Source organism: Rhamphochromis sp. 'chilingali' (assembly GCF_963969265.1).
Source record: "Rhamphochromis sp. 'chilingali' genome assembly, chromosome: 22".
NCBI classification, from domain to species: domain Eukaryota; kingdom Metazoa; phylum Chordata; class Actinopteri; order Cichliformes; family Cichlidae; genus Rhamphochromis; species Rhamphochromis sp. 'chilingali'.
Genome location: NC_137950.1, coordinates 14,847,588 through 14,871,333, shown reverse-complemented (window position 1 = coordinate 14,871,333; position 23,746 = coordinate 14,847,588). Strand labels below are relative to the sequence as shown.

General features: G+C 39.5%; 1 protein-coding gene across 1 annotated transcript in view; it reads left to right on the top strand.

Annotated features, from left to right (window-relative positions):
* Positions 1-17,034: 17,034 nt before the first annotated feature.
* Positions 17,035-23,746, top strand: part of LOC308391260 (integrin alpha-M-like) — a 33,683-nt gene continuing 26,971 nt past the window's right edge. The window contains exons 1-7 of the mRNA XM_080873836.1: positions 17,035-17,161; positions 19,684-19,786; positions 19,961-20,064; positions 20,482-20,552; positions 20,845-20,956; positions 21,112-21,239; positions 21,333-21,478. Of these exons, the coding sequence (XP_080729962.1) occupies positions 17,038-17,161; positions 19,684-19,786; positions 19,961-20,064; positions 20,482-20,552; positions 20,845-20,956; positions 21,112-21,239; positions 21,333-21,478 (788 nt within the window). The 5' untranslated portion in view covers positions 17,035-17,037. The remainder of the gene's footprint in view (positions 17,162-19,683; positions 19,787-19,960; positions 20,065-20,481; positions 20,553-20,844; positions 20,957-21,111; positions 21,240-21,332; positions 21,479-23,746) is intronic.

The window sequence follows — 23,746 nt, the reverse complement described above, 5'->3', positions numbered from 1 at the left end:
CAGTACCATCTCCAATTCTAAGGCCAAGTTCCGTATAGTGGGGGATGTCAGAGACTGGCTGCAAAGAAGAAAACATCACAAGAAGACAGTTTTCTCGCCTTGCCAGCACTTAGGAACTGTAGACAGTCATCTACACCTCTGCACTCAAGGTTTGCAGGACAGCATGGTCAATGGCTCCCGACACAGACAATCTGGAAGGGATTGCACACAGCTAGTCTCATGGGGCTACCAGGAAGCCTACCATGCCTGCACTTAACTATCAGCCCTGTTTGCACTGGTATCTGCAACATGTGCACTAGAATCAAAACGTGGAGGGACGTAGTTTTCAGCAATGAGTCCAAATTCTGCCTACACCAGTTGGATCTTAGGATCAAAGTATGGAAAAGATTTTGACAACGCTATGAGAACTCTGTGCTGATTGCTGGTGGAGGCAGTGTGATAGCGTGGTGAAGCATCTCCCTCACTGGAAAAAGCAGTGCTTGTCATCACTGGAAGCCATTTCAGTGCAGAGAAATATCAAGATGAGATTCTGCAACCAGTGGCAGTCCCATATCTCCAAAGACTGGACCAAACTCTAGCCTCAAGAAGACAATCCTCGCCTCTACAGAGTGGGTACTTTCAACATTTGGGAGCGGAAAGGATGTAGTAGCCTACCTTGAGACTCCAAGGTAAACTTTACACAGACAGAACACACAGCAAAATAAGGGTAGATCACAACACCGACAAACTGAAACACAGGGCTTAAATACACTCAACAAAAATATAAACGCAACACCTTTGTTACTGCTCCCATTCCCCATGGGATGGACATAGAGACCTAAAATTCATTCCAGATACACAATATAACCATCCCTCCCAAACAGTGGTCACAAATCAGTCCAAATGTGTGGTAGTGGGCACATCTGCTATATTGAGATAATCCATCCCACGTCACAGGTGTGCCACATCAGGATGCTGATCTGACATCATGAGTAGTGCACAGGTGTACCTCAGACTGCCCACAACAAAAGGCCACCCTGGAATGTGCAGTTTTTTGCGCTATTGGGGGTCTGGGGACCCAGAACCGGTCAGTATCTGGTGTGACCACCATTTGCCTCATGCAGTGCAACACATCATCGCATGGAGTCTATCAGATTGTCAATTGTGGCCTGTGGAATGTTGGTCCGCTCCACTTCAATGGCTGTGCGAGGTTGTTGGATATTCGTGGGAACTGGTACACGCTGTCGTATACGCCGGTCAAGCACATCCCGAACATGCTCAATGGGTGACATGTCCGGTGAGTATGCTGGCCATGCAAGAACTGGGACATTCTCAGCTGCCATCTGCCCTGAACAATGTGAACCATGATTCATCCGTGAAGTGCACACCTCTCCAACGTGCCAGACGCCATCGAATGTGAGCATTTGCCCACACAAGTCTGTTACGGCGACGAGCTGGAGTCAGGTCAAGACCCCGATGAGGACGACGGGCATGCAGTTGAGCGTCCCTGAGACGGTTTCTGACAGTTTGTGCAGAAATTGTTTGGTTGTGCAAACCAATTGTTCCAGCAGCTGTCTGGGTGGCTGGTCTCAGACGATCTTGGAGGTGAACCTGCTGGATGTGGAGGTCCTGGGCTGGTGTGGTTACACGAGGTCTGCGGTTGTGAGGCCGGTTGGATGTGCTGCCATATTCTCTGAAACGCCTGTGGAGACGGCTTATGGTTGAGAAATGAACATTCAATGCACGGGCGACAGATCTGGTTGACATTCCTGCTGTCAGCATGCCAATTGCATGCTCCCTCATTGCTTGTGGCATCTGTGGCATTTTGCTGTGAGACAAAACTGCACATTCCAGGGTGGCCTTTTGTTGTGGGCAGTCTGAGGTACACCTGTGCACTACTCATGATGTCAGATCAGCATCCTGATGTGGCACACCTGTGAGGTGGGATGGATTATCTCAATATAGCAGATGTGCCCACTACCACACATTTGGACTGATTTGTGACCACTGTTTGGGAGGGATGGTTATATTGTGTATCTGGAATGAATTTTAGGTCTCTACGTCCATCCCATGGGGAATGGGAGCAAAAACAAAAGTGTTGCGTTTATATTTTTGTTCAGTGTACATAGAGGGAGCAATCAGGGAATAGGAGTAACAGGAGGGAAACACAGCTGGGGCAAATCAGGCCTAACGAAACAGGGGAAGCAAAACCAGATACATTAACATAAGACATGGACCTTCAAAATAAAACAGGAAACATAACACAGACTGAACTTACAGACGCAGACTCACAGGCAGGCACTACAACAGAGGGAACAGAGACATGGGACCAGGGCAGACACAGACACTGACTGGACACGGGGATATAGCAGACAGGGGAGACAGCAGCTAAGGATTACACAGAGACATAAACCATAAAAAAGAACTCTAACAAAGAAACCAAAGACTAGAAATGATAAATAATATAGTAAACTCAAAACCCTGGGTCAACGACCCAGGCATCCTAACACTGATATGCACTTACGAGGACATTATACTGCTACTGTTCTATCGAAATTTTATATGAATATCCTCATATATGGCTCTCATTTTTCTTAGAAACAAAGATTAGGTAAAAAAAAAAAAATCTGTCAATTCTTTGTTTTTACTTTCATCAGGTCCCAATCAGCCCAAATATCAAAGAGAAATTAAAAATGCATGCTGTGGAAGAGTTTGGGTCTTAGGAGGATAAAACACAAATTTCCATACTTTTTTGTATTAAGTATATATGAAAGACCTGCCTGATATTTTAAGGAATGAATATGGTGTGCAGCAGTGTCCATGCTACCACATTTGATTCTTTAAGCCAGGGGTGTCGAACTCCAGGCCTCGAGGGCCGGTGTCCTGCAGGTTTTAGATATCACCCTGTTTCAACACACCTGAATCAAATGATTAGTTCATTACCAGGGTTGTGGAGAACTTTAAGACATGTTGAAGAGGTAATTTAGCCATTTAAATCAGCTGTGTTGGACCAAGGACACATCAAAAACATGCAGGACACCGGCCCCTAAGGCCTGGAGTTCAACACCTGTGCTTTAAGCAAACAAAAGATCACTCATTCCCTATAACCTATAACTTCTTCAAGACCGAATAATTGTTGAAATTAAACCATCTGAGCAGACAAAAAGTTTGGATACTCAAATAAAATGGACAATAATTAAATGTAGTGACCTACCTGAGCAGATGGAGTGAATTTTTGGCAAAGTCCTGCCATGCATTATGGTAGGAAGTGTCTTTTCCAAGTGACCCTATATTTTTTGAAGAATCTTACGGCTCAGTGAAAGTTTCCATGTTTGAATGTATGCAAACACTATATGTTAATCATGTAAACTGTATTTAATGGTTCCATTCAATTCAATTTTATTTATGTAGCACCAAGTCACAACAACAGTCGATTTAGATCAGGGTGCTCTATATTGTAAAGTTAATAAAAAACCTTCCATGCCATCATGTAGACTACTGCAAAATGTATGAAAATCAACATATATGCTGAAAAGTACTAAAAAAAAAAGCTATTTTTGTTAAACTGAAGAAGGTGACTTGATTCATTCATGCTGCTTTAGGTCATGCTACCTGGGTTGTTTGCCCATTGTCTTTGTGTTTTTTGACTCTTGGACCTTGCTTTTTATTGTGGTGATTTATTTTTCTTAGTCTTTATTTCATATTATTTAGTTTCCTTGTGCTTTCTAGTTTGTGAATTTCTAGTTCTTAGTTACTTGTTTATTTAGTCTGTTCCCTTTTTGTGTCTGTCACTGTGTGTCCTCCCCAGCATCTCCTGTGTTAGTTATTTGTGCCTGTCTTGTCTCTATGTTTAGCTGTCCGTTTCCTCAGTCATATCTCTGTGTGTCTGTCAGGTGTCTCTCGCCCTCTCTGTCCCTCGCTCTCTGTCTGTTTCCTGTTTTATCGTGATAATCTCTTGTCTTGGTTGTGTTAGCTTTTCTTGTTGTTTTGAGTTTGTTCTCCAGCTTCAGCAGTGAAGTTGTTTGAGTTCAGTTAGTCTGTGTCTGCATTTTGGAGCCTCTCTCTGCCTGCCACACACCTTCACATGACAGACTGGTGAAAAGATGTGCAATTTTTCAGCTTTCTGTTGTGAATTTGTAACAAAAAAAGATTTCTTTTTTCTTCAGTGTTTATTATTTGCCGTACTGTATGTGAGCAGAATTATATGCCATTTTTTTTGCATATGATATTATTTCACTTTTAAAAAGAATAAAAACACAATGATAAGATGACAGCAGTATAATGTATTGAACATACACATTCTTGTATAATTAGCTTTTTAGAATAAGGATTATATATATTATATATAGGAAAAATAATGCAGCTTTATTATTATAAATGTAAAGTGCTTCGAAATTGCTAATATAGTTTCTTCAGTTTTAACGGATTATAAACAGCTCTGTTAATACATCAATGTGGAGGCTTATTAAGAGTGTTAATATCTCAGTCACTTTCACATTTCAGTGCAATGATGAATTACATCAAATGCCCACAATAACAATTACTGACTAAGAAGAGCATGATGTGAGCAAGAATTATGAAATAAAAATAGTTTGTGGAGGTAGATAAGTATGTGTTATCTACAATAATAGCACACATGTTTAAACACACACATGCATGCATACACACACGTACACATGCATGTGTGTAAGGAATTCAGCGCAGTATTGAAACGATGTTGAAATAAAGCATTAATTAAGCATAAACTCTTAAAATATTGTAGAGCAGCGGTCCCCAACCTTTTTTGCACCATGGACCGGTTTATTTCTGACAATATTTTCATGGACCGGCCTTTAAAGTGTCGCGAATAAATACAACAAAATAAAACCAGTACCAATTTATTAATAACACACGGGAAAAGACCCAGGGAAACCAAGTTAACAATAAAAAAGATTTTAAAAGATGACAAAAGCAGATCAAAAACCCTAAAAAACCCCCATAAATTTCACACTCGAGACTCAACTCTCGCAGCCCGGTTCTTCACTTTGTGATCTAATTAAAGTTAATGTGTGAGAGAAGATAACTTAAAGGTGGCTATGCATCCGATACAAGTTAGGGACTGAGTTGTAAATAGCAGAAAAATAAATTATCCATAAATGATGAATGGAGTTGATGAATGTCTGTAAAACAGAAGACGCACAGCAAATTTGTTACATATGAGTAAATGTGAATAAGGAGTAACTGTCACCTCCAAAGCATTGTAGTGGTAAGGTGAGATTTGATTTAAGTTTTTCAGTCTGGGTTAAGATTGGAGAAGGTTGGCTACTGCTTGCGAATATCTAAGCAAGGTCCCGAGTTGTGGTGGGTATGACCCATGGCACCACGACAGCAAGGGAACCCTTTTAGCTGTTATAACATAAAGGAACTTAAATAAAATTATGGTGTTTTGTGAATCACAAAGTGGTTATAATTCCAGGGACATGTTTACTGTCTACTTTTGGCATACCACACACACTGAAGCTCTGGTGGCTTGTTGAGTTTTGTGGGGTTTGTTGTAGTGGTGTATAACTTCTAAATGTGGTCAGTTTCTTTTTCTGTTTTGATGATCTTTAGACCGATTGTTTACTTCAGTATGTAAGTTCCTGTCAGGCTTTTTGTAGGTTGCTATTTGAGTTTAGCTCTTAAGTGTTTCTTGAATAATAGTTTATTTATTCAGTCCTTGTCTCCGTGTTCAGTGTTTTCCTGTTGTTACTTCCTGTTTTATTTTCTGAGTACCCTGTCTCACAAAATAAAACAGGAAGTTTTGTTATACTTAGTAGAGTTTTACTTCCTCCCAGTTCTTGTCTTGTTTCCACTGTTCCTCCTCACCTCTTGTGTGTACTCAAAGCCTCAGTTTGCGTGTGTTTTTTTATTGGGTCATACTGTATTCCTGCATTCCTCCTAGTTTGCTTTTCCTCCAGTGCCTTTTCTATTTTATTTATTTGCATTCAAGATCTTTTTACCTGCCATAATAAAGACCCACTTTTTTGTCTCCTCTTTTCCTGAATATTATGATAGAAACTTACAAATATGTTTAAACACATGAATTCTCTTCAGTCACTTTTCACTTAACATCCTCAGCACAAACTAAGCAGAGAAGCCCCTGCAGCTGACTGACTGGAAACAGTCAGGTCTACCATCCTTCACTATGAGACTGTCAGGGTAGTTAGGGGAAAATTACCATGTCTACATGTGTCTGTATCTACGGAAGATGATTAAGGCCAAAAATCGAATTTTGATTCAGATGATTTCTTTTTTCAAATCTTTTTTCAAATCTTTCAAATCCGGGCATTGTCTGTAATGTTAGGTTTTAGTCATCATCCTCGTACTTCAGGCTTAAAATGTTCAGGGTAATTTATATTATGCCTTGTTTTACTTTTTTTTTAAATGATGAGTCTTTGCATTGTTAAAACTCGATCAACCACAGAGCGTAGCATTTTATTACATTTCTATCTCTTAGATATCACATTAAGAACACAACACACACACACACACACACACACACACACACACACACACACACACACACACACACACACACACACACACACACACACACACACACACACACACAGAGTGAAAGAGGAATACTTAAAAAAAAAAACTGACATGAAACCTTCACCTCGGATGTGGGTTGACAAAAGTGCTACATTTTTATCAGTGGTGGACACTTGCAAAAGGAGTGACTTCCTGAAAACCAGTTGTAGTTTGCAAAGATGTGATGAAGCTTCAAATAAACTAGAGTTAGCTGGTTAGTCATGTGGCAGCCAGGCAGGGTTCAGAAATTATTTTAAGGTGCACAAAGAATTACTGAATAACTTGTTTTGTAATCCTTAACTGGATAATACATTGAGTGAGCTATGGCAACATTTGTAAAGTACACGATTTTCCTTTTGGCTGCGTTTGCACATTATGTACCACAACAGAACATCTACTTTGAGTTCTCTTTTTAAACCACAGACATGAAGAAGCCATATAAGGCCTGTTATACTGAACCCATCCTGCTGAAGACGTTTTTCTTAACCCTTACGAGACCCGTTTGGGTCCCTTTTTTCACGAGGGTCTCGTAAGGGTTAATAAAGGAACAAATTTGCAGTCACCTATATAGAGTAGAATAGAATAGAATAACCCTTTATTGTCACACTGTACATGTACAACAAATTGTTGTACTCTGTGGTCTTTCAAGCTCCTTGGTGTTGCTGAGTATTGATATGCACACTGATGCTACATACTAAAGAAGAGGTGTCACATCAGTACACACATCACTTCAGCAACACAACAGATACTTGTGTCTGTGAAGGTTCTCAGTCATCCAGGTCATCGTAGAACAGATACTTGTGTTTAAAAACTCTCGTAAAAGTTTTTTTATTCAATCAAAAGTAAAACAAGTAAGTAACTATGAAATGTACTCAAAGCACAAATTATAAAGTAACTCTATGGATATTGCTTGGACATTTTGCAATTTTTGTGCAATTCTAATGGAATCTCTTATTACAATAATAAAATTACAGACTCTTCTTCATGATAAATTCTAATAAGTGTACACAAGCAGAGAAAAATAACAATAATTTAAAAATAAATCTATTTGCTGTTGCCTACATTACAGATGGGTTACTGTTGGAGCTAAATTTGATGTGTGTCATCTGGTAAGCTGTGAAAAAGGTGCATGCAGCAGTGTCACTTGTGAACCAGGGTCAGAAATTCATGGAATTAGAGCGAGTAGAAAGCCAAACAATTTTATTTTTTTTGTAGTTTTTGTTACCAGAGGTCACTTTGTGGATGAATTGTGTTTTTATCATTCAGTTGTTTACTCATCTTTCGCAGTTTTGAAAATCTAGATGACAACGTGTTCAAAGTATTGGAGAATCACAGTTTTTTTTACCAAAACAAGTTTTAAATGACTTCACTTCCCTCCTGTGAACTGTTTGGTGGTTCGTTATCCACTGCAGTAGTAGTCTGCACACCAACACAGAAAAATGAGTTGAGGTCAGCAGGGGTGTGAACACTAAGACTGGTCGTTGTGGTGCAGTGTGGGGAAAAGAATAGTCTTAGAAACAAGTCAAGATAATTTCTCTTGTGAACTCCAGTAGATTTATTTATTTATTACTCTGTTTATTAATTTTCTTTGCTTGTATTTACAGGCTATGATTAGCTGATTGTGCTGCTGCTCTTTGTAGATTTAGCCAAATGAATTCAAAAAGATAAAAGCAGATGTTATATTTCAACTCCTACACGGTATAAAGCTTGCATGAAGGTGGAAGTGAGTGAATCATCAGCTAAATTTAAATGTGTGTCTGTTACTTGTTACACTGACCTTCTTCACCTCAGCTGCTCTTTAACAGCCTGAATTCTATAGAAGTGTAGGTTACATGAACTTAGTCATTTTGGTAATGAAAAAGGTAAGTAAACATATCACAGAGAAGATTTTGCCGACTTTGAGAAGTACTGTACCCCTCATCTCTCTTTGAAACTAATAAGGGGTCATTCATCAGTTTGCACAGTTTATTTTAAAGCATGACCCTACTCGAACATTGTAAAACAAATAGAAATATGTTGAGGTCTTCGCGTGTGGTGAGTTCACCGATCGACATCTCCGGCTACAGAAAATATCTCTCCTATACATTTCATGCTTTGTTTCTGCAGTTTAATACAGATATTATATTTTTGTATATTTATAAATGTGGCTACATTTATCTGAGAGTCTACTATGTGTGTATGTGTCACGGCTGTGGTGAAGGACGTGTGGGGTGGTGAGAGAAGGACCCAAGTGCAGGCACTGACTTTACTGCGAGTGAGCTTTATTTACAGTGGGTGAGATACAAAGAGAAGCAGAATATGGCAAAACTAAACTAAACAAAGACCTAAACTGGGGGGCAATTACAGAAACTAATACAAAGGAACCAAAAACCTCAGTGGAGTGTTGACCAGGGGACAGAAAAGCCTGAGACAAGGAACATGGAGAAATGACATAGATGAAATGCAGACGAACACACAGAGGAAGACAGAACTTAAATATTAAACAGAGGGATAACATGGGAATAAGACATAGGAGGAAAGTAGGGTCTGGAGATATCAAACATGACGAGACCAAGGGGAAGCAAAACTGAAAACATTAACAAAGAACAGGGGGCTATCAAAGTAAAACAGGAAACGTAAGACAGGCGCAGAGACATAGACTTCACACTGAAACAAGGAGACATGGCTGACAGGGGAGAAAGAGGGAACACGGATCACCGGAAGAGCACAGAAACCAAGAGATTAGAAATTCTAAATAATAATAAAGGCAACACTGGGTGACCGACCCAGAACCAAGATAGTATATTTGTAATTATGTATAGCATGTATGAACGTGTGCACTAACACACTGAGCAGAAGCACAGCAATACAAGCAATTAAAAAAAATTTAATGGAAAGAATTGAACAGAACAGAATTTAATCGTCAAAGTTGGTTGCCCGCCCAAATCATATAGTCTGCTGCTGACACCTCTTATTTCTCTCCTTTCTAACATCTTTCTCCATCTCTGACTGAAGTTATCTCACATGTTTTTCTCTTCCCGTTAAATGCAGCAGCTGTAGCTTTAGCCAGCTGAGCAGTGTCACTGTTCAGGAAACCGCACAGAAAGTTTGTGTGATTACTGATGTTTATTGGGCTGTTTTCAAAGTTACATCTGCCACTTAAACAAAAGCTAAGCCCTAGATATGCCAGCTAGATATAAAAGCACCACAACCACAACTTCCTGACGCTTTTACCCTGTAGAGCTGTGTTAATAACCAATGTTGTAAATAATGCGTAAATGTTTTTGGCTTCTTTTTTCTCTATAATAATAATTAATGATGAATACATCATTAGTGTATCCATCATCAGTGCTTCATTCCTAAAAATAAGTTTGATTTTTGAAACTGAAATGATTTTCAAATCAGTTTTGAGCAACAATATCTGCCATAAAGAGTGGTAAACCAAAAGCAACAAGATTGAAAAAGTAAGAAGTAGAAACTACATTTGTGTTAAAATATAGGGAGTAAAAGTAACTGAAACTACAGATACCTGAAAATTCTGCTTGAGTACAGTAATGAAGGATTCGCACTTTGTTACTTTGATTGATTGATGCTGCAATCTACCTGAGTCCATTTGTTTATGATGACAATGTACCTGTCTTCTGATGGCTGCTTCCAGCAGGATGACGCACCATATCACCAAGTCCATAAAATTTTAAAATTACTCCTGGAACATGAAAACGAGTTCACTGTAGTTAAACGACTGAAATCAGACACAGGACATGATCCTGAGGCATCCTCCTGATAGGAGATGCCCAGAACACATTGCCAAGGAGGCATTCAGAATGCAACCTCATTCTCAGGCCTCCTTTCAATATGGAGACCATATCTCTAAGGGAGAGTCTAGACACCCTGTAGAGGAAGCTCTTTTTCTCTGTATGTATCGGGGATCTCAAACTTTCAGTCACTACCCACTGCTTGTGGCCATAGTTGATATCAAAAATGCAGATGCTTTTGTGGTCAGCTCTCTCTTCATCTAACAAACTGGTACAGCATCCGCATTATTGCAAATGTTGTACTAACCAGTCTGTCAGTTTCTAGCAAAGATGACAAGATTCTTATAGAACAGCGTCAGGTGCAGCAATTCCTTCCTGACTTGGAGTGGGCACTCCACTTGTTTCTGTCTGAGAACTACAGCCTCGCACTTTGGAGGTGCTAAAACTCACCCTGCTTCACATTGAGCTGAAAGCTATCCAGGAGGGCTCTGCCTGAAGAAACCTGATGAATCACACCGTCCATAAAAAGCAGAGAGGTGACCCTGAGGCTGCAAATCCAGTAGCACCTGGCAGAATCCCATGTACACTTTAATATCCTTGGCAGGATAAAGAGTTGGCCCAGCGCACCAGGAGGATAATCACACTGTATCTCATAGACCCGAGGTTTGTCTCACAGAGGGAGTCAACATCTTCAGTCCGCTGGTGTAGAGGGTTGTTAACCAAGGCAACCCCACAACATCTACAACCTTGAGAAACTCAGGGCAAAAATCATCCACCACATGAAGACATACCTCACTTACCTCGACTTACTTCGCCCACAGTGATTGGTCATTCACCTCACTTCCTGTATCGGAGGTGTGTGAGTGGGTTTAAGGGGGTGATAATGCCCTTCACGTCACTACATGCCCACTGTATACAGTGTGAACACGAGACCATCTTGCATCAGTCAGTCTCTGTTTATCAAAATCAGGTTAACCATCAGGCTTAGCAAAGGTTGCACATTCACAGAGTCGGGCTTTAGTGCACACGGCGTTCGTTTCAGTTTCTCTCATTCAAATAGCTTATGAAAGAAAACAAACATTTGAAAAGATCAGAATCAGAATCAGAATCAGAAAGGGGTTTATTGCCAAATGTTGAGCAGGTTTACAACATTAGGAAATTGCTGCGGTGCAAACATAGTGTCATAAATAGCACTTAAATAGACATGAAAAAATAAAAGTAGTAATAAGAATTAAAAGTGCTACGTAGAAAGATATGTGCATGAGATATACATGAGATATATACATGAGAATAAGAATTAAGAGTGCTACGTAGAAAGATATATACATGAGTGCAGGTGGTGATCAGTGCCAAACATGGAATGATGCAGTGACACAGCGTAGGTCATGTGTTAGGAGTGGGAACAGTCATACGGTTATTGTTCATGTGTCCAACAGCAGAGGGGAAGAAACTGTTCTTATGGCGAGAGGTTCTGGTGCAAATGGACCGGAGCCTCCTGCCTGAGGGGAGCAGGTCAAACAGACTGTGTCCAGGGTGAGAAGGGTCAGCTGAGATCCGAGCTGCACGCCGCAATGTCCTGGAGGTGTACAGGTCCTGCAAAGATGGGAGTCTGCAGCCAATCACCTTCTCAGCAGAGCGCACAACACGCTGCAGTCTCTGTTTGTCCCTGATAGTGGCTCCAGCGTACCACACGGTGATGGAGGAGGTGAGGATGGACTCGATGATTGCAGTGTAGAACTGCATCATCGTCCGTGTTGGCAGGTTGAATTTCTTCAGCTGCCTCAGGAAGTACATCCTCTGCTGGGCTTTCTTGATGACGGAGGTGATGGTGGGCTCCCACTTCAGGTCCTGGGTGATGGTGGTACCCAGGAAGCGGAATGAGTCCACAGAGGTGATGGGGGCGTCAGTCAGGATGATGGGGGGGAGTGGGGCTGTGTGCTTCCTGAAGTCCACAATAATCTCCACTGTCTTCTGGGCATTCAGCACCAGGTTGTTGTGGCTGCACCAGGACACCAGACGTTCAACCTCCCTCCTGTAGGCAGACTCATCCCCGTCCGAGATGAGTCCAATAACGGTGGTGTCATCTGCAAACTTGATTAGCTTGACAGACTGGTGGATGGAGGTGCAGCAGTTAGTATACAGGGAGAAGAGCAGAGGAGAAAGAACACAGCCCTGAGGGGAGCCGGTGCTGATGGTCCGGGAATCCGAGACATTCTTTCCCAGCCTCACATGCTGCTTCCTGTCCGTCAGGAAGTCAGTGATCCACCGGCAGATGGGATCAGGCACATTCATCTGGGAAAGCTTGCCTCGGAAATGGTCTGGAAGGATGGTGTTGAAGGCAGAGCTGAAGTCCACAAACAGGATCCTGGCGTAGGTTCCTGGGGAGTCCAGATGCTGCAGGATGAAGTGTAGGGCCATGTTGATGGCGTCGTCTACAGACCTGTTGGCTCTATATGCAAACTGCAGGGGGTCCAGGAGGGGGGCCGTGAGGGTCTTGAGATGGGAGAGAACTAGGCGCTCAAATGACTTCATGACCACAGATGTCAGAGCCACGGGTCTGTAGTCATTTAGTCCAGTGATCCTAGGTTTCTTGGGGACAGGGATTATGGTAGAGGACTTGAAGCAGGCAGGCACATGACATGCCTGCAGTGAGGAGTTGAAAATGCCAGAAAACACTGGGGCCAGCTCGTTTGCACAGTGTCTGAGGGTGGCAGGAGACACGTCGTCTGGGCCGGGAGCTTTCCGAGCATTCAGGTTCTTAAACTGCTTCCTCACATCTGCTTCATGAATATGAAGAGTTGTGGTGGGAGGAGGTGGTGTGAAATCCTCTTTTGTGTGGGGTGAGGAGGGGGGTGTTGTAGGTGAACAGTTTGAAGGTGGTGATGGCTCTATGGAGGGGGGAGAGGTGGGGGAATTAGTGTCCAAAGTGCCTCTATTGTTGGGGCCGTTGGAGGTGTGAAGGCTGCCTGATGGCTCGTCAAAACGGCAGTAGAAGTCGTTAAGGGTGTTGGCTAAGAGCAAGTCATCAGTGGAGTGGGGGGTTTTAGGCTTGTAGTTGGTGATATTCCTAAAACCTTTCCACACAGAGGCCGAGTCATTCTCTGAGATGTGAAATGTTGCACCTTGGATATGTTAACACTGGTGGGAAGTTGGCGCAAATGAGGATGACTTCATGTAGATTGTAGTCTGATCACCTCAGCATACAACCAGAGACAGCTGGTTATTCCTCTACCATTTAGGTGAGGTTTTAGAAATTCATTATTTTTAGATACTCAAAGTAGTGCTGAACAGTGTTGGGTGTAATGCGTTACTAAGTAACGCGTTACTGTAATTAAATTACTTTTCCACTGAAAAAGTAGAGTAACTGATTACTGTTCATTTTTAGGTATTTTAATTACAGTTACTTACAATGTACTTGGGTTACACTGTAAAATAATTAAACTCGCTGAATATCATTATTTAATTTCAATAATTTGTCTTCTAAACGTAGAAGTAAACTCTGCCGCTTTAACATCGCTGTGGTGCAGCTGCACGTCATTTCGCGCCAGTTTGCTGCATAGTCGTATTCTAAAGTGGAAGATATCGGACTCGGCTGAAGCGTGTGGCTGTTTTATGAAATGGACATATTCCCGTCTCTTCACGTTTCTGAAACAAGCAGACAAGAATATTACAGTAATATGTAAAAACTATCGGCCGCTGTTAACCCTTTAGAGCCGATCGGAGCGGGAACGCTCTGTTATGCGTAACTATTTTTAAATCCCGGTAGCACTGCAACCACGTAAGCTAGCGCAAAAATTTTTTTTGCATATGAAACCGGAGGAGTTGTACTTACATATTGTGCCATCAGCTTGTCCTAGGTCACGGTTTCCTTCCACATAAAGCTTTGCAAAAACTGCATAAAAAGCGCTTGCAGGAACAAAAACATAATATTCCAGAAACAAGCTTTGCCGGTCCGATCAGCTGTTCAAAACACTTCCTACATTGGAATAGACGTCAGCGCGAACTTTTGCATTTCCGCCATTACCTGGCCGAAACCGGAAATGATGTCATTTTCGCGGAAATGTAGTCTTTTTTGCGATCAGGGCCTCAGGGCCTATACTGCTCTTTTTAAAAGTTATCTTTGACTTTATGACTTTCTGTGTCGTTTCTGGGATGCTTAGGACTCATATTGCACTGCTGGAAATAGTTTATTTTGATGCATATGCTGCTTTTTTGCAAATTTGCAGTATAATTCTCACCCTGGACACAGTCTGTTTGACCTGCTCCCCTCAGGCAGGAGGCTCCGGTCCATTCGCACCAGAACCTCTCGCCACAAGAACAGTTTCTTCCCCTCTGCTGTTGGACACATGAACAATAACCATATGACTGTCCCCGCCATTAACACATGACCCTACGCTGTGTCACTGCATCATTTCATGTCTGGCACTGATCACCACCTGCACTCATGTATATATCTCTCTACGTAGCACTCATAATTCCTATTCTCATGTATATATCTCATGTATATCTCATGCATATATCTTTCTTTCTACATAGCACTTTAATTCTTATTGTTTGCACTGAAGCACCGCAGCAATTTCCTAATGTTGTAAACCTCAACATCTGGCAATAAACCCATTCTGATTCTGATTCTGATTCTGATTCTAATATTTATTTTCGTTTTTCCTGCAGTGTATAAAAATTGGTGTATTTCAAAAATAAAACTATGAAGACACTCAAAATAAATTTCCTGTGGTGGGAAACTATTTTGTGCAACTTTTTTGTATTTACAGTTTTGAGGGATAAGCCTCTTAAATTTCTCTAACTACAAATATATGTTAAAAAATCAAAAACGATTTTCAATTTTTTTGTAGTTTATTGCACTTTTTTGCAATTTATGTAATTACTATGCACTTAATGAATACATATTATTAAAATCTGGGCTATAATGGTTGTATTGATGTATAGCAACTTGAAATGCTCCCAAAAATGGCTCCACAGCATGTAAAAATATAATATAAGCTCTGGCGGACTTGGTTCTATGGTAGGTCTTAAAGGGTTAATAGCACGAGTAATTTACTGAAGCACCTGACATGAGAGCATAGACGACGACTTCTGAGTGATCCTTGTTCATCATCCATGGATAACACCGCGGCAACTCCTGCTAAGCAGGCAAAACGTGATTTTACTTCAGCAGCACAGAAAGCATCTGAAGGTGAGCTTAAAAAAATGATTGCAGGCTACATTGTGGAAGAGATGCTACCGCTGCGTACTGTAGAGCAGCGGTCTCCAACCCCCGGGCCACGGCCCGGTAACCGGTCCGTGAGTCATTTGGAACCAGGCCGCGAGAGTGAGACTCGGGTGTGAAATGTATGGTTTTCAGGGTTTTTATCGGTTTTTAGCGTTATATTGTTATCAGTTTTTTTTCGTTAACTCGGTTTTCCTGGGTCTTTTCACGTGTGTTATGAATAAATCTTCTTTTTTTCGGTACCGGTACTAGTTTTATTTTGTTGTATTTATCCGCGACACCTTAAAGGCCGGTCCGTGAAAATATTGTCGGACACAAACCGGTCCGTGGCGCAAAAAAGGTTGGGGACCGCTGCTGTAGAGTCTCCGTCTGTAAAAAAATGTATTTATTATTTAAAGAGTTTAATTTCTATTGTTTGTCCACTCAAGGTTTATAGGGATTTTAAGAAGTATTTAGTTAAATTACTTATTGAGTAATTAAGTTACTTTTCAGACACAGTAATTAGATAAGTATTTTAAATACAATATTGATTAAGTAATTAGTAATTAAATACTTTTTTAAAGTAACTTACCTGACACTGGTGCTGAACATAAAATTGTAATTTAAAATGGCTTCACTTTTGGTTATGTGTGCACATCAGTGAGATGGGGGTAAATGGTAAATGGCCTGTATTTGTATAGCACTTTACTTAGTCCCTAAGGACCCCAAAGTGCTTTACACTACATTCAGTCATTCACACACTGGTGATGGCAGCTACATTGTAGCCACAGCTGCCCTGGGGCGCACTGACAGAGGCAAGGCTGCCGGACTCTGGCGCCACCGGGTCCTCTGACCACCACCAGTAGGCAACGAGTGAAGTGTCTTGCCCAAGGACACAACGACCGAGACTGTCGGAGCCGGGACTCAAACCGGCAACCTTCGAACTACAAGACAAACTGCCAACTGCCAGAGTACATATTTAATCCAGGCCTGGAGACCAGCTCATGCTTCTTGCAAAAGTGGCACATTAGCAAATTTTCTCACAGATAGTATGAAACAGTTCAGAGGAAGTCAGATGAAAAGGAGAAATGGACTTTTTATTTTTAGATTCTTTTTTTTCAAGAAGAAGGTTTTCTAAACCATGCTTTGGTGAGTTGGACAGACACTTCAATTTAAATGTTTTTTTTACATTTTCACCACAGTACTATGAAAAGAAGTTGACACTGTAATCTCAATAAAAAAAATTTTAACCAACACTTTTAGTTTCACATCAGCAAAGAGGAACAGATATGAGAGAGTTTTTATTTTGCTATTTCTTATTTTAAATAATATTCAAAATTACACTAATTTGATCTTGTTACCCTGAAACTAATAAACTTTCTAGTCTGTTTACTGTGAGTTTTATTATTGTTTATTTGAAATTAAGAGGTTAATTCACATTAAACCATACCACCACAGTGTGGTGTAGCATCAAACAGACAGTGCTGTCAGTGTTGCTCCTCCTACTTAAGAGTTCCTCTAAATGAACCTCTTACATTGGAGCAACTGTCTCATGATTTCTGCATGTTGGTTTCATCTCCTTCTCTGACACTATCAGCAGAAGTAATACTGAACTCATGTGTCATTTGTGTTTTTCATGGGAGTAACACAATGAACTGGGTAATTAGTGCTACACTATTCTTGTCAGGTAAGACAACTTTGTGCATTCTGAATTTGTCTTTTGTTCTCTAATTATAAGTTTATGCAAAAAGTGAAAATATGACTTTAGTGTTTCTACTTAATAAAGCACAGTGACATTTTTCAGTAAAAAACTATATATAGTTCTTGTGGTATTAAAAAGCAGGTACGACATATTAGAAGGGAAAAGATATCATTTAGAATTACATTGGCAATGGTCATGTCCTTACTTACATTTCATTATCTCTGAACCAAACTACCTGCTGAACTCTACAATCAGCTTAGTTTGACTATAAAAATACCTTCAATACTAAAATGTTTTGTTTTTCTGTTGTCGAAGTTTACTGAGTGAAAAAAGTATTTCTTAAATAGTCATACTGAGGAAAGTAACTTCTTCATTATTTATCAAAAACAAACAGTAGAACAGGACATGATTTCATGTGTTCATTTGACATATCTGATTGTTTTGTTCAGTGCTACTCAGAATTGGAAGCTTTTCACATGAATGTCACATCATACTTTGATTTATGTTATTTTGTCACTGCATCCAACTTTGTTACGTTTGGCTATTGCTCTTTTTTATGACAGAATATAAATTCATGCCTGTGTAAAAACTAAGAAGAAATGTTAATAAAAAAGGAAAAAGAACAAAGGCTGAGGGAAATACACACCTTCTCATTTAATAGTTTTTCTTTATATTCATGACTGTTTACATTGTAGATTCTCAATGAAGGAATCAAAACTATGAATGAACACATAAGGAATTATTTGGTCAACAAAAAAGTCTGAAATAACTCAAAACATGTTTTATAGTTTAGATTGTTCAAAACAACCACCCTTTCTTTGATTACTGCTTTGCACACTCTTGGCATTCTCTTGATAAGCTTCACGAGGTCGTCACCTGAAATGGTTTTATACCAGTCTTGAAAGAGTTCTAAGAGATGCTGAGCACTTGTTGACCCTTCACTTCATTCTGCAGTCCATCTCATTCCAAACTATCTCCATTGGGTTTAGGTCAGGGGACTATGTTTGAAGTCATTGTTCTGTTGAAAAATAAATGATGGCCCAACTAAACACAAACCTGGAATGGGATGTCGCTGCAGGATGCTGTTTCAGTGTGCCTTCAATTTTAAATAAATCCCCAGCAGTGTCACCAGTAAAGCACCTCCACACTATCACACCTCTTCCTCCATGCTTCATGGTGGAAGTCATCTATGTAGAGACAATCCGTTCGCACTCACCAAAGATAGGGAAGGTGGAACCAAAGATCTCAAATTTGGACTCATCAGACCAAAGCACATATTTCCACTGGTCTAATGTTCATTCCTTGTGTTTCTTGGCCCAAACAAATCTCTTCTTCTTGTTTCTTTTCCTTAGTCGTGGTTTCTTAGCAGCTATTTGACCATAAAGGCCTGATTCACACAGTCTTCTCTGATCAGTTGATGTAGAGATGTGTCTATTACTAGAACTGTGTGACATTTATCTGAGCTTTAGGTGCTGTTAACTTGCAATTTCTGAGGCTGGTGACTCAGATGAATGTATCCTCAGCAGCAGCAGATGGTTTTTGTGACTGCACTTGGGGACACGTTCAAAGTTGTAGAAATTGTCGGACTGACTGACCTTCAGTTCTTAAAGTAATGATGGACTGTCGTTTCTCTTAATTAGTTGATTGGTTCTTTCCATAATATGAATTCTAACAGTTTTCAAATATTGCTGCCAGCTGTGTACCAACCTAACTTTTGCACAACACAACAAGACTTTGCAGCGCTGTCAACAAAGCAAAGTGTAGCTACTTTCAGGAATCTAAAAGACATAGAGTTATTTATCAATTTTTTATTTGCAACATAATTCCATATATCTTCATGAATTGGATGTCTTTGGTATGTATCCACAGTGCAGAAAGGACTAAAATTAAACACAAACCACTGAGTGAGAAGGCGTGTCCAAGCTTTTGTCTGGTAGTGTATATGACAATTTTTTTCTTTATTCCTTTCAAAGCCACGAAAAACAAGTTCATGCTGATGAGGTAAATTATTAGATGACTTTATATTTCTGGAAACTAAGACATGAATCTGTCATTGTTGAACAGGCAAGAGCTATATGATGTCACATGCCTGTTCTTAGCATGCCCAAAAAAGGAAGGTTTTGTTTTTGTAATAAAAAAACCCCAACAGGACAGTTTAGGTGTAGCTTTGTTTTCAACAAAGACTCTGTTGTGTATGGTTGTAGATTTTCACTATAGAATGATTATATCACAATTCATATATAAGTTTCTACAGTGAAATTTAAGATTGAATTTCAAGGGAAAATTTGCTCTGAGCCACAATGTTTAGAACTTTAAAATGTCTGGCTTTGGTGCTCTCTAGTGGTAATAAAATAAATCATGGTTAAAAAAAACAAATGAACGCAACTCATATACTATTTACAGTTTCCTAAAAGTGAATATAATTAGAGGTCTATAACCACATTATCATCCTTCACAGTGGCTTGAAATAAAATTACTGTTGCTCATCTTTCTTTTTTAATTCTCAGTGTTAAATGCTGCACTTTGTTTCAATATTGATCCCGTGGCTTGGAGGGCCCTGAGTAACTCTGCTGCTGGTTTTGGCTACCAGGTGGTGCAAAGACAATCAGAGTAAGTCAGGACATGGATTGTTTTGTTAAACATAGATTTGCAGCTGAATGTTTACGATTACTGCTATTTATTTTTTATTCATTTATCATGTTTTATGCCATATGGACATAAAGAGTTTATCTAACCACAGTTTGCTCTCTAGACTTATATCATTGACTGGATTTATTTTCTTAGTTTGCTTGTCAGTGCTCCACTTGAACAGTATTCACAAAATGAAAGAGGGAAAATATACAAGTGCACCACATCTCCCCAAAACTGCCAAAATATACAATTTCAAGGTAGGTAACCATTCATTTCTGAATGTGCTAAAACTCTGATAGTAAGAAATTCTCCACAGATCCTGTCACATACATTTGTTTAAATCAAATCAAAGTTACAGTAGATTTCCAAAGTGGACATCTTAGTATGTAACATTCAATTAACTTTTTAAAATTATTACGATTTAAATTTTGTAATTTCTTAAATTTTTAAATGAAGTAACAGTGAAATTGAATTCTGTTTTGCATTCCATCCTAATGAAAATGTACCAAAAACTATTGTTTATCTCAGTTTCCAGTCTAGATGTAATACCGCTTCTTATGGCTTAGCCAAATCATGAATTGTGGCACGTTGCAGTTTTTAATTTGAATGTTGTTTTCTTTTCACAAAGTGTATTTTATGACTGTTTTAACAAATATGCAATGTTTTCAATACAGCACCGTATTTTGCAGTCAACATGTCGCTTGGTTTGACAATGAAAAGTGATTCCAGAGCAAAAAACACTGTGGTGAGTTACTGAACTGCAGACATTACCATTGCTTTGTTAAAATATGTGAGGATCAAAATCCTCTGTCCTCTCTCTCTATATATGTATATATCTCCCTTTATCAGTCTATCTTCTTTAAAAAGCCTACAAATATACTAATTACTTCAGCAAGTCAGCAGATTCAGGAGTTGTGTAGGAAATTCTCTTTTTCCCCCCTAAATTGTTTTATTTTATATTGAATTAAGCATAGTTTAAGTGACATGGAAATATTCAGCCTGCTGTATTTTGATAACGTGGCTTTGTCTCCTCTCAGGTGTGTGGGCCAACCATTCCAAAGGACTGCAAAAGTATCACCATGTATAATGGTGTGTGCTTTCAGATGGACCGTAATAATTTTGGACCTTTCATTCCTTCTTCTATTCCAGGTAACAGTAGATGGTGTTTGAAATAATGTTTCAAACACCACCACACACACACACACCAAGATGCAAAATCCTTTTGCTTGCATGATATGAGTGTGAAAAAATATTAAAATGAACCCTTCAAAATTAAATTAAATTTGAATCCATTTCTCTGACAGAGTGTAGAACACAAGCAGACATTGCCTTTCTGTTGGATGGTTCAGGCAGCGTACGTTCTACTGATTTTCAAACTATGAAGAATTTTGTGAAAGATCTAATCAAATCCTTTCTATCAAGTGACACACAGGTGAGTAGCTGTTGTCCCTCTGTAAAATCATAGCAAAGACATAAATCAACTTCATTTTTACTTTTATTAAGTATGTTTCTCTGTGTTTTTCAGTTTTCTGTTTCCCAGTTCTCTACTGATCCGCAGGTTCACTTTAATTTTAAGAAGTTTTACTCATCTGAATCAGTGGAGACTGACATCGATAGAATCAGACAGCTGAGGGGATGGACTTACACGGCTAAGGCCATCACACATGTTGTGTAAGTAATACAATGATATAACTGAAGCATTGCAGTTACATTATTGTCTCGACTTCCTGTCCAGATGACTTTTTTTCTTTTAATCTGATAACACTAATTACTGTATGAACTGTGTGACTGAAGGAAGCCTTTTAAAAAGAGACACTGTACAAACTTGTGCTTCAGGGTATTATCTTCTACAGAGTGATTGATATGGCCCCAACTAAGGCTAAATTCAAAACACTTTTAAGTAAGTAAGTAAATAAAGTTTTGTTTATATAGAACTTTTCAAGACAAAGATCACAAGAGACAGGCCTTTAAAGAGGGGGCTGTTACCGATTTTCAGACAGCCACCAAGGAAATGAAAATCGAGATCTTGAAAGCAAAACAGAGCTACAAAAACCTTCTTGAAAGCAAATTTGCTGCAAAAAATTTTGGGTCTGCCTGGACTTGTATGAAAACCATAGCAGGGTTTCAAAATCCCCAGAGCAGTAGTCAGGTCATTTTAGATGGTTTTAATTCAGACAGAGATTTTGCAAATGCTTTAAACATGTTTTATGCTTGTTTTAGTTCTTCTGATTTTAGCGAGGATATTTTGGAACTGAAACAGAAACTGAGAGATACTCAGCACTTTATCATTGAACTCAGCGATGTTAAAAAGGCCTTTCATACAGTCAATGTGAACAAGAGCCAGGGTCCTGATAATATTAGTGGCCGCCTAATTAAATCTTGTGCTGATGAACTCAGTCCTATGTTTCAGGTTATTTTTAACAAATCCTTGCAAACACAACCTCTCTTTGGAAAGAAGCAGTCGTGGTTCCTGTCCCTAAATCTAGTCATCCAAAAATTCTAAACGACTTCAGGCCTGTTGCCCTCACTTCAGTTGTAATGAAAGTCTTTGAAAAAATCATCAGAAATGTGATTATGAAAGAGACTGAAGGTCAGCTGGATCCAATGCAGTTTGCATATAGGCCCAACAGAGGAGTGGAGGACGCACTTTTGACTTTACTAAATCTAATTCTTAAACATGTAGAGAGTAAAGGGACTTTTGCAAGACTTCTTTTCATTGATTTTTCTTCGGCTTTTAATACAATACAGCCCCATATTTTAAGTAAAAGACTGTTAGAACAGTTTGAAATCAGGAAAAACCTGGTGGGCTGGATTTTAGATTTTTTAACTGACAGGTCACAAAGAGTGAGAATAAATGGGGTTCTGTCTGACCCAGTGTTCTCCTCCACAGGTTCTCCTCAAGGGTGCGTCCTATCGCCCTTATTATTCACTCTCTATACAAATATGTGTCAGGGCAGACATGAAAACAGGGTCATTATTAAATATGCAGATGACTCTGTTATTGTCAGCTTACTGAAAGAGGGTGAAATTAACCACGGTCCAGTCATTGATGACTTTGTTCAGTGGTGTGAGGAGTCTTATCTCCAGCTGAACATATCTAAAACAAAAGATATGGTTGTTGATTTTAGGAAACAACAAAATGGGCATGGAGTCACTTTAATTAAAGGTCAGAAAATAGAGCAAGTGCAATCATATAAATATCTTGGGACCATAATAAATGAAAAACCGAACTTTGATCAAAATTGCAAATCAGTTTGTAAAAAGGGTCACCAGCACCTTTATTGCCTTAGGAAACTTGTTCATTTCCACATTGACCAAAAAATTTTAACTTTGTTTTATCGTTCTTTTATTGAGTCTGTTTTATCCTTTTGTTTGGTGGCATGGTTTGGTCAGACCTCTGTCACAGAAAAACTCTCTAAATCAGATAGTGAGATGGTCCAGTCATCTGATAGGTGAGCCACAGTCTTGTTTAGCCTCCCTGTACTCCAAGCAGGTACAGAGGATGGCTTTATCAATCCTTAAAAATGGTTCCCATCCTCTAAGGGGTGAATTTCAGCTTCTTCCCTCAGGACGGAGGTTTCTATTTCCGAGATGCAGGACAAAGCGTTATAAAAATAGCTTTGTCCCCGTTGCTGTCACGGAATTAAATAAGAATTGTTTTTGATTTGAAATATTAAAATTACTATATATGGGCCACAGTGAGCTTTATATATTTACTAGGTATGTGTGTTTTTAAAGGGATGCCAAATGCTGTCATTTTTCTGTAAAGCAAATTTACCCTGCCTTTGGGTATAAATAAAGTTACCTTGACCTACCTTGACCTTGACAAAGTGCTTCACAAAGAAATACCAAGGTATTTAAAACAAAACAGACAAAAAAGTTAACCAAATGCAATTCCAAAAAGATGAGTTTTTAGTTGTTTTTTAAAAGAGACTTCTG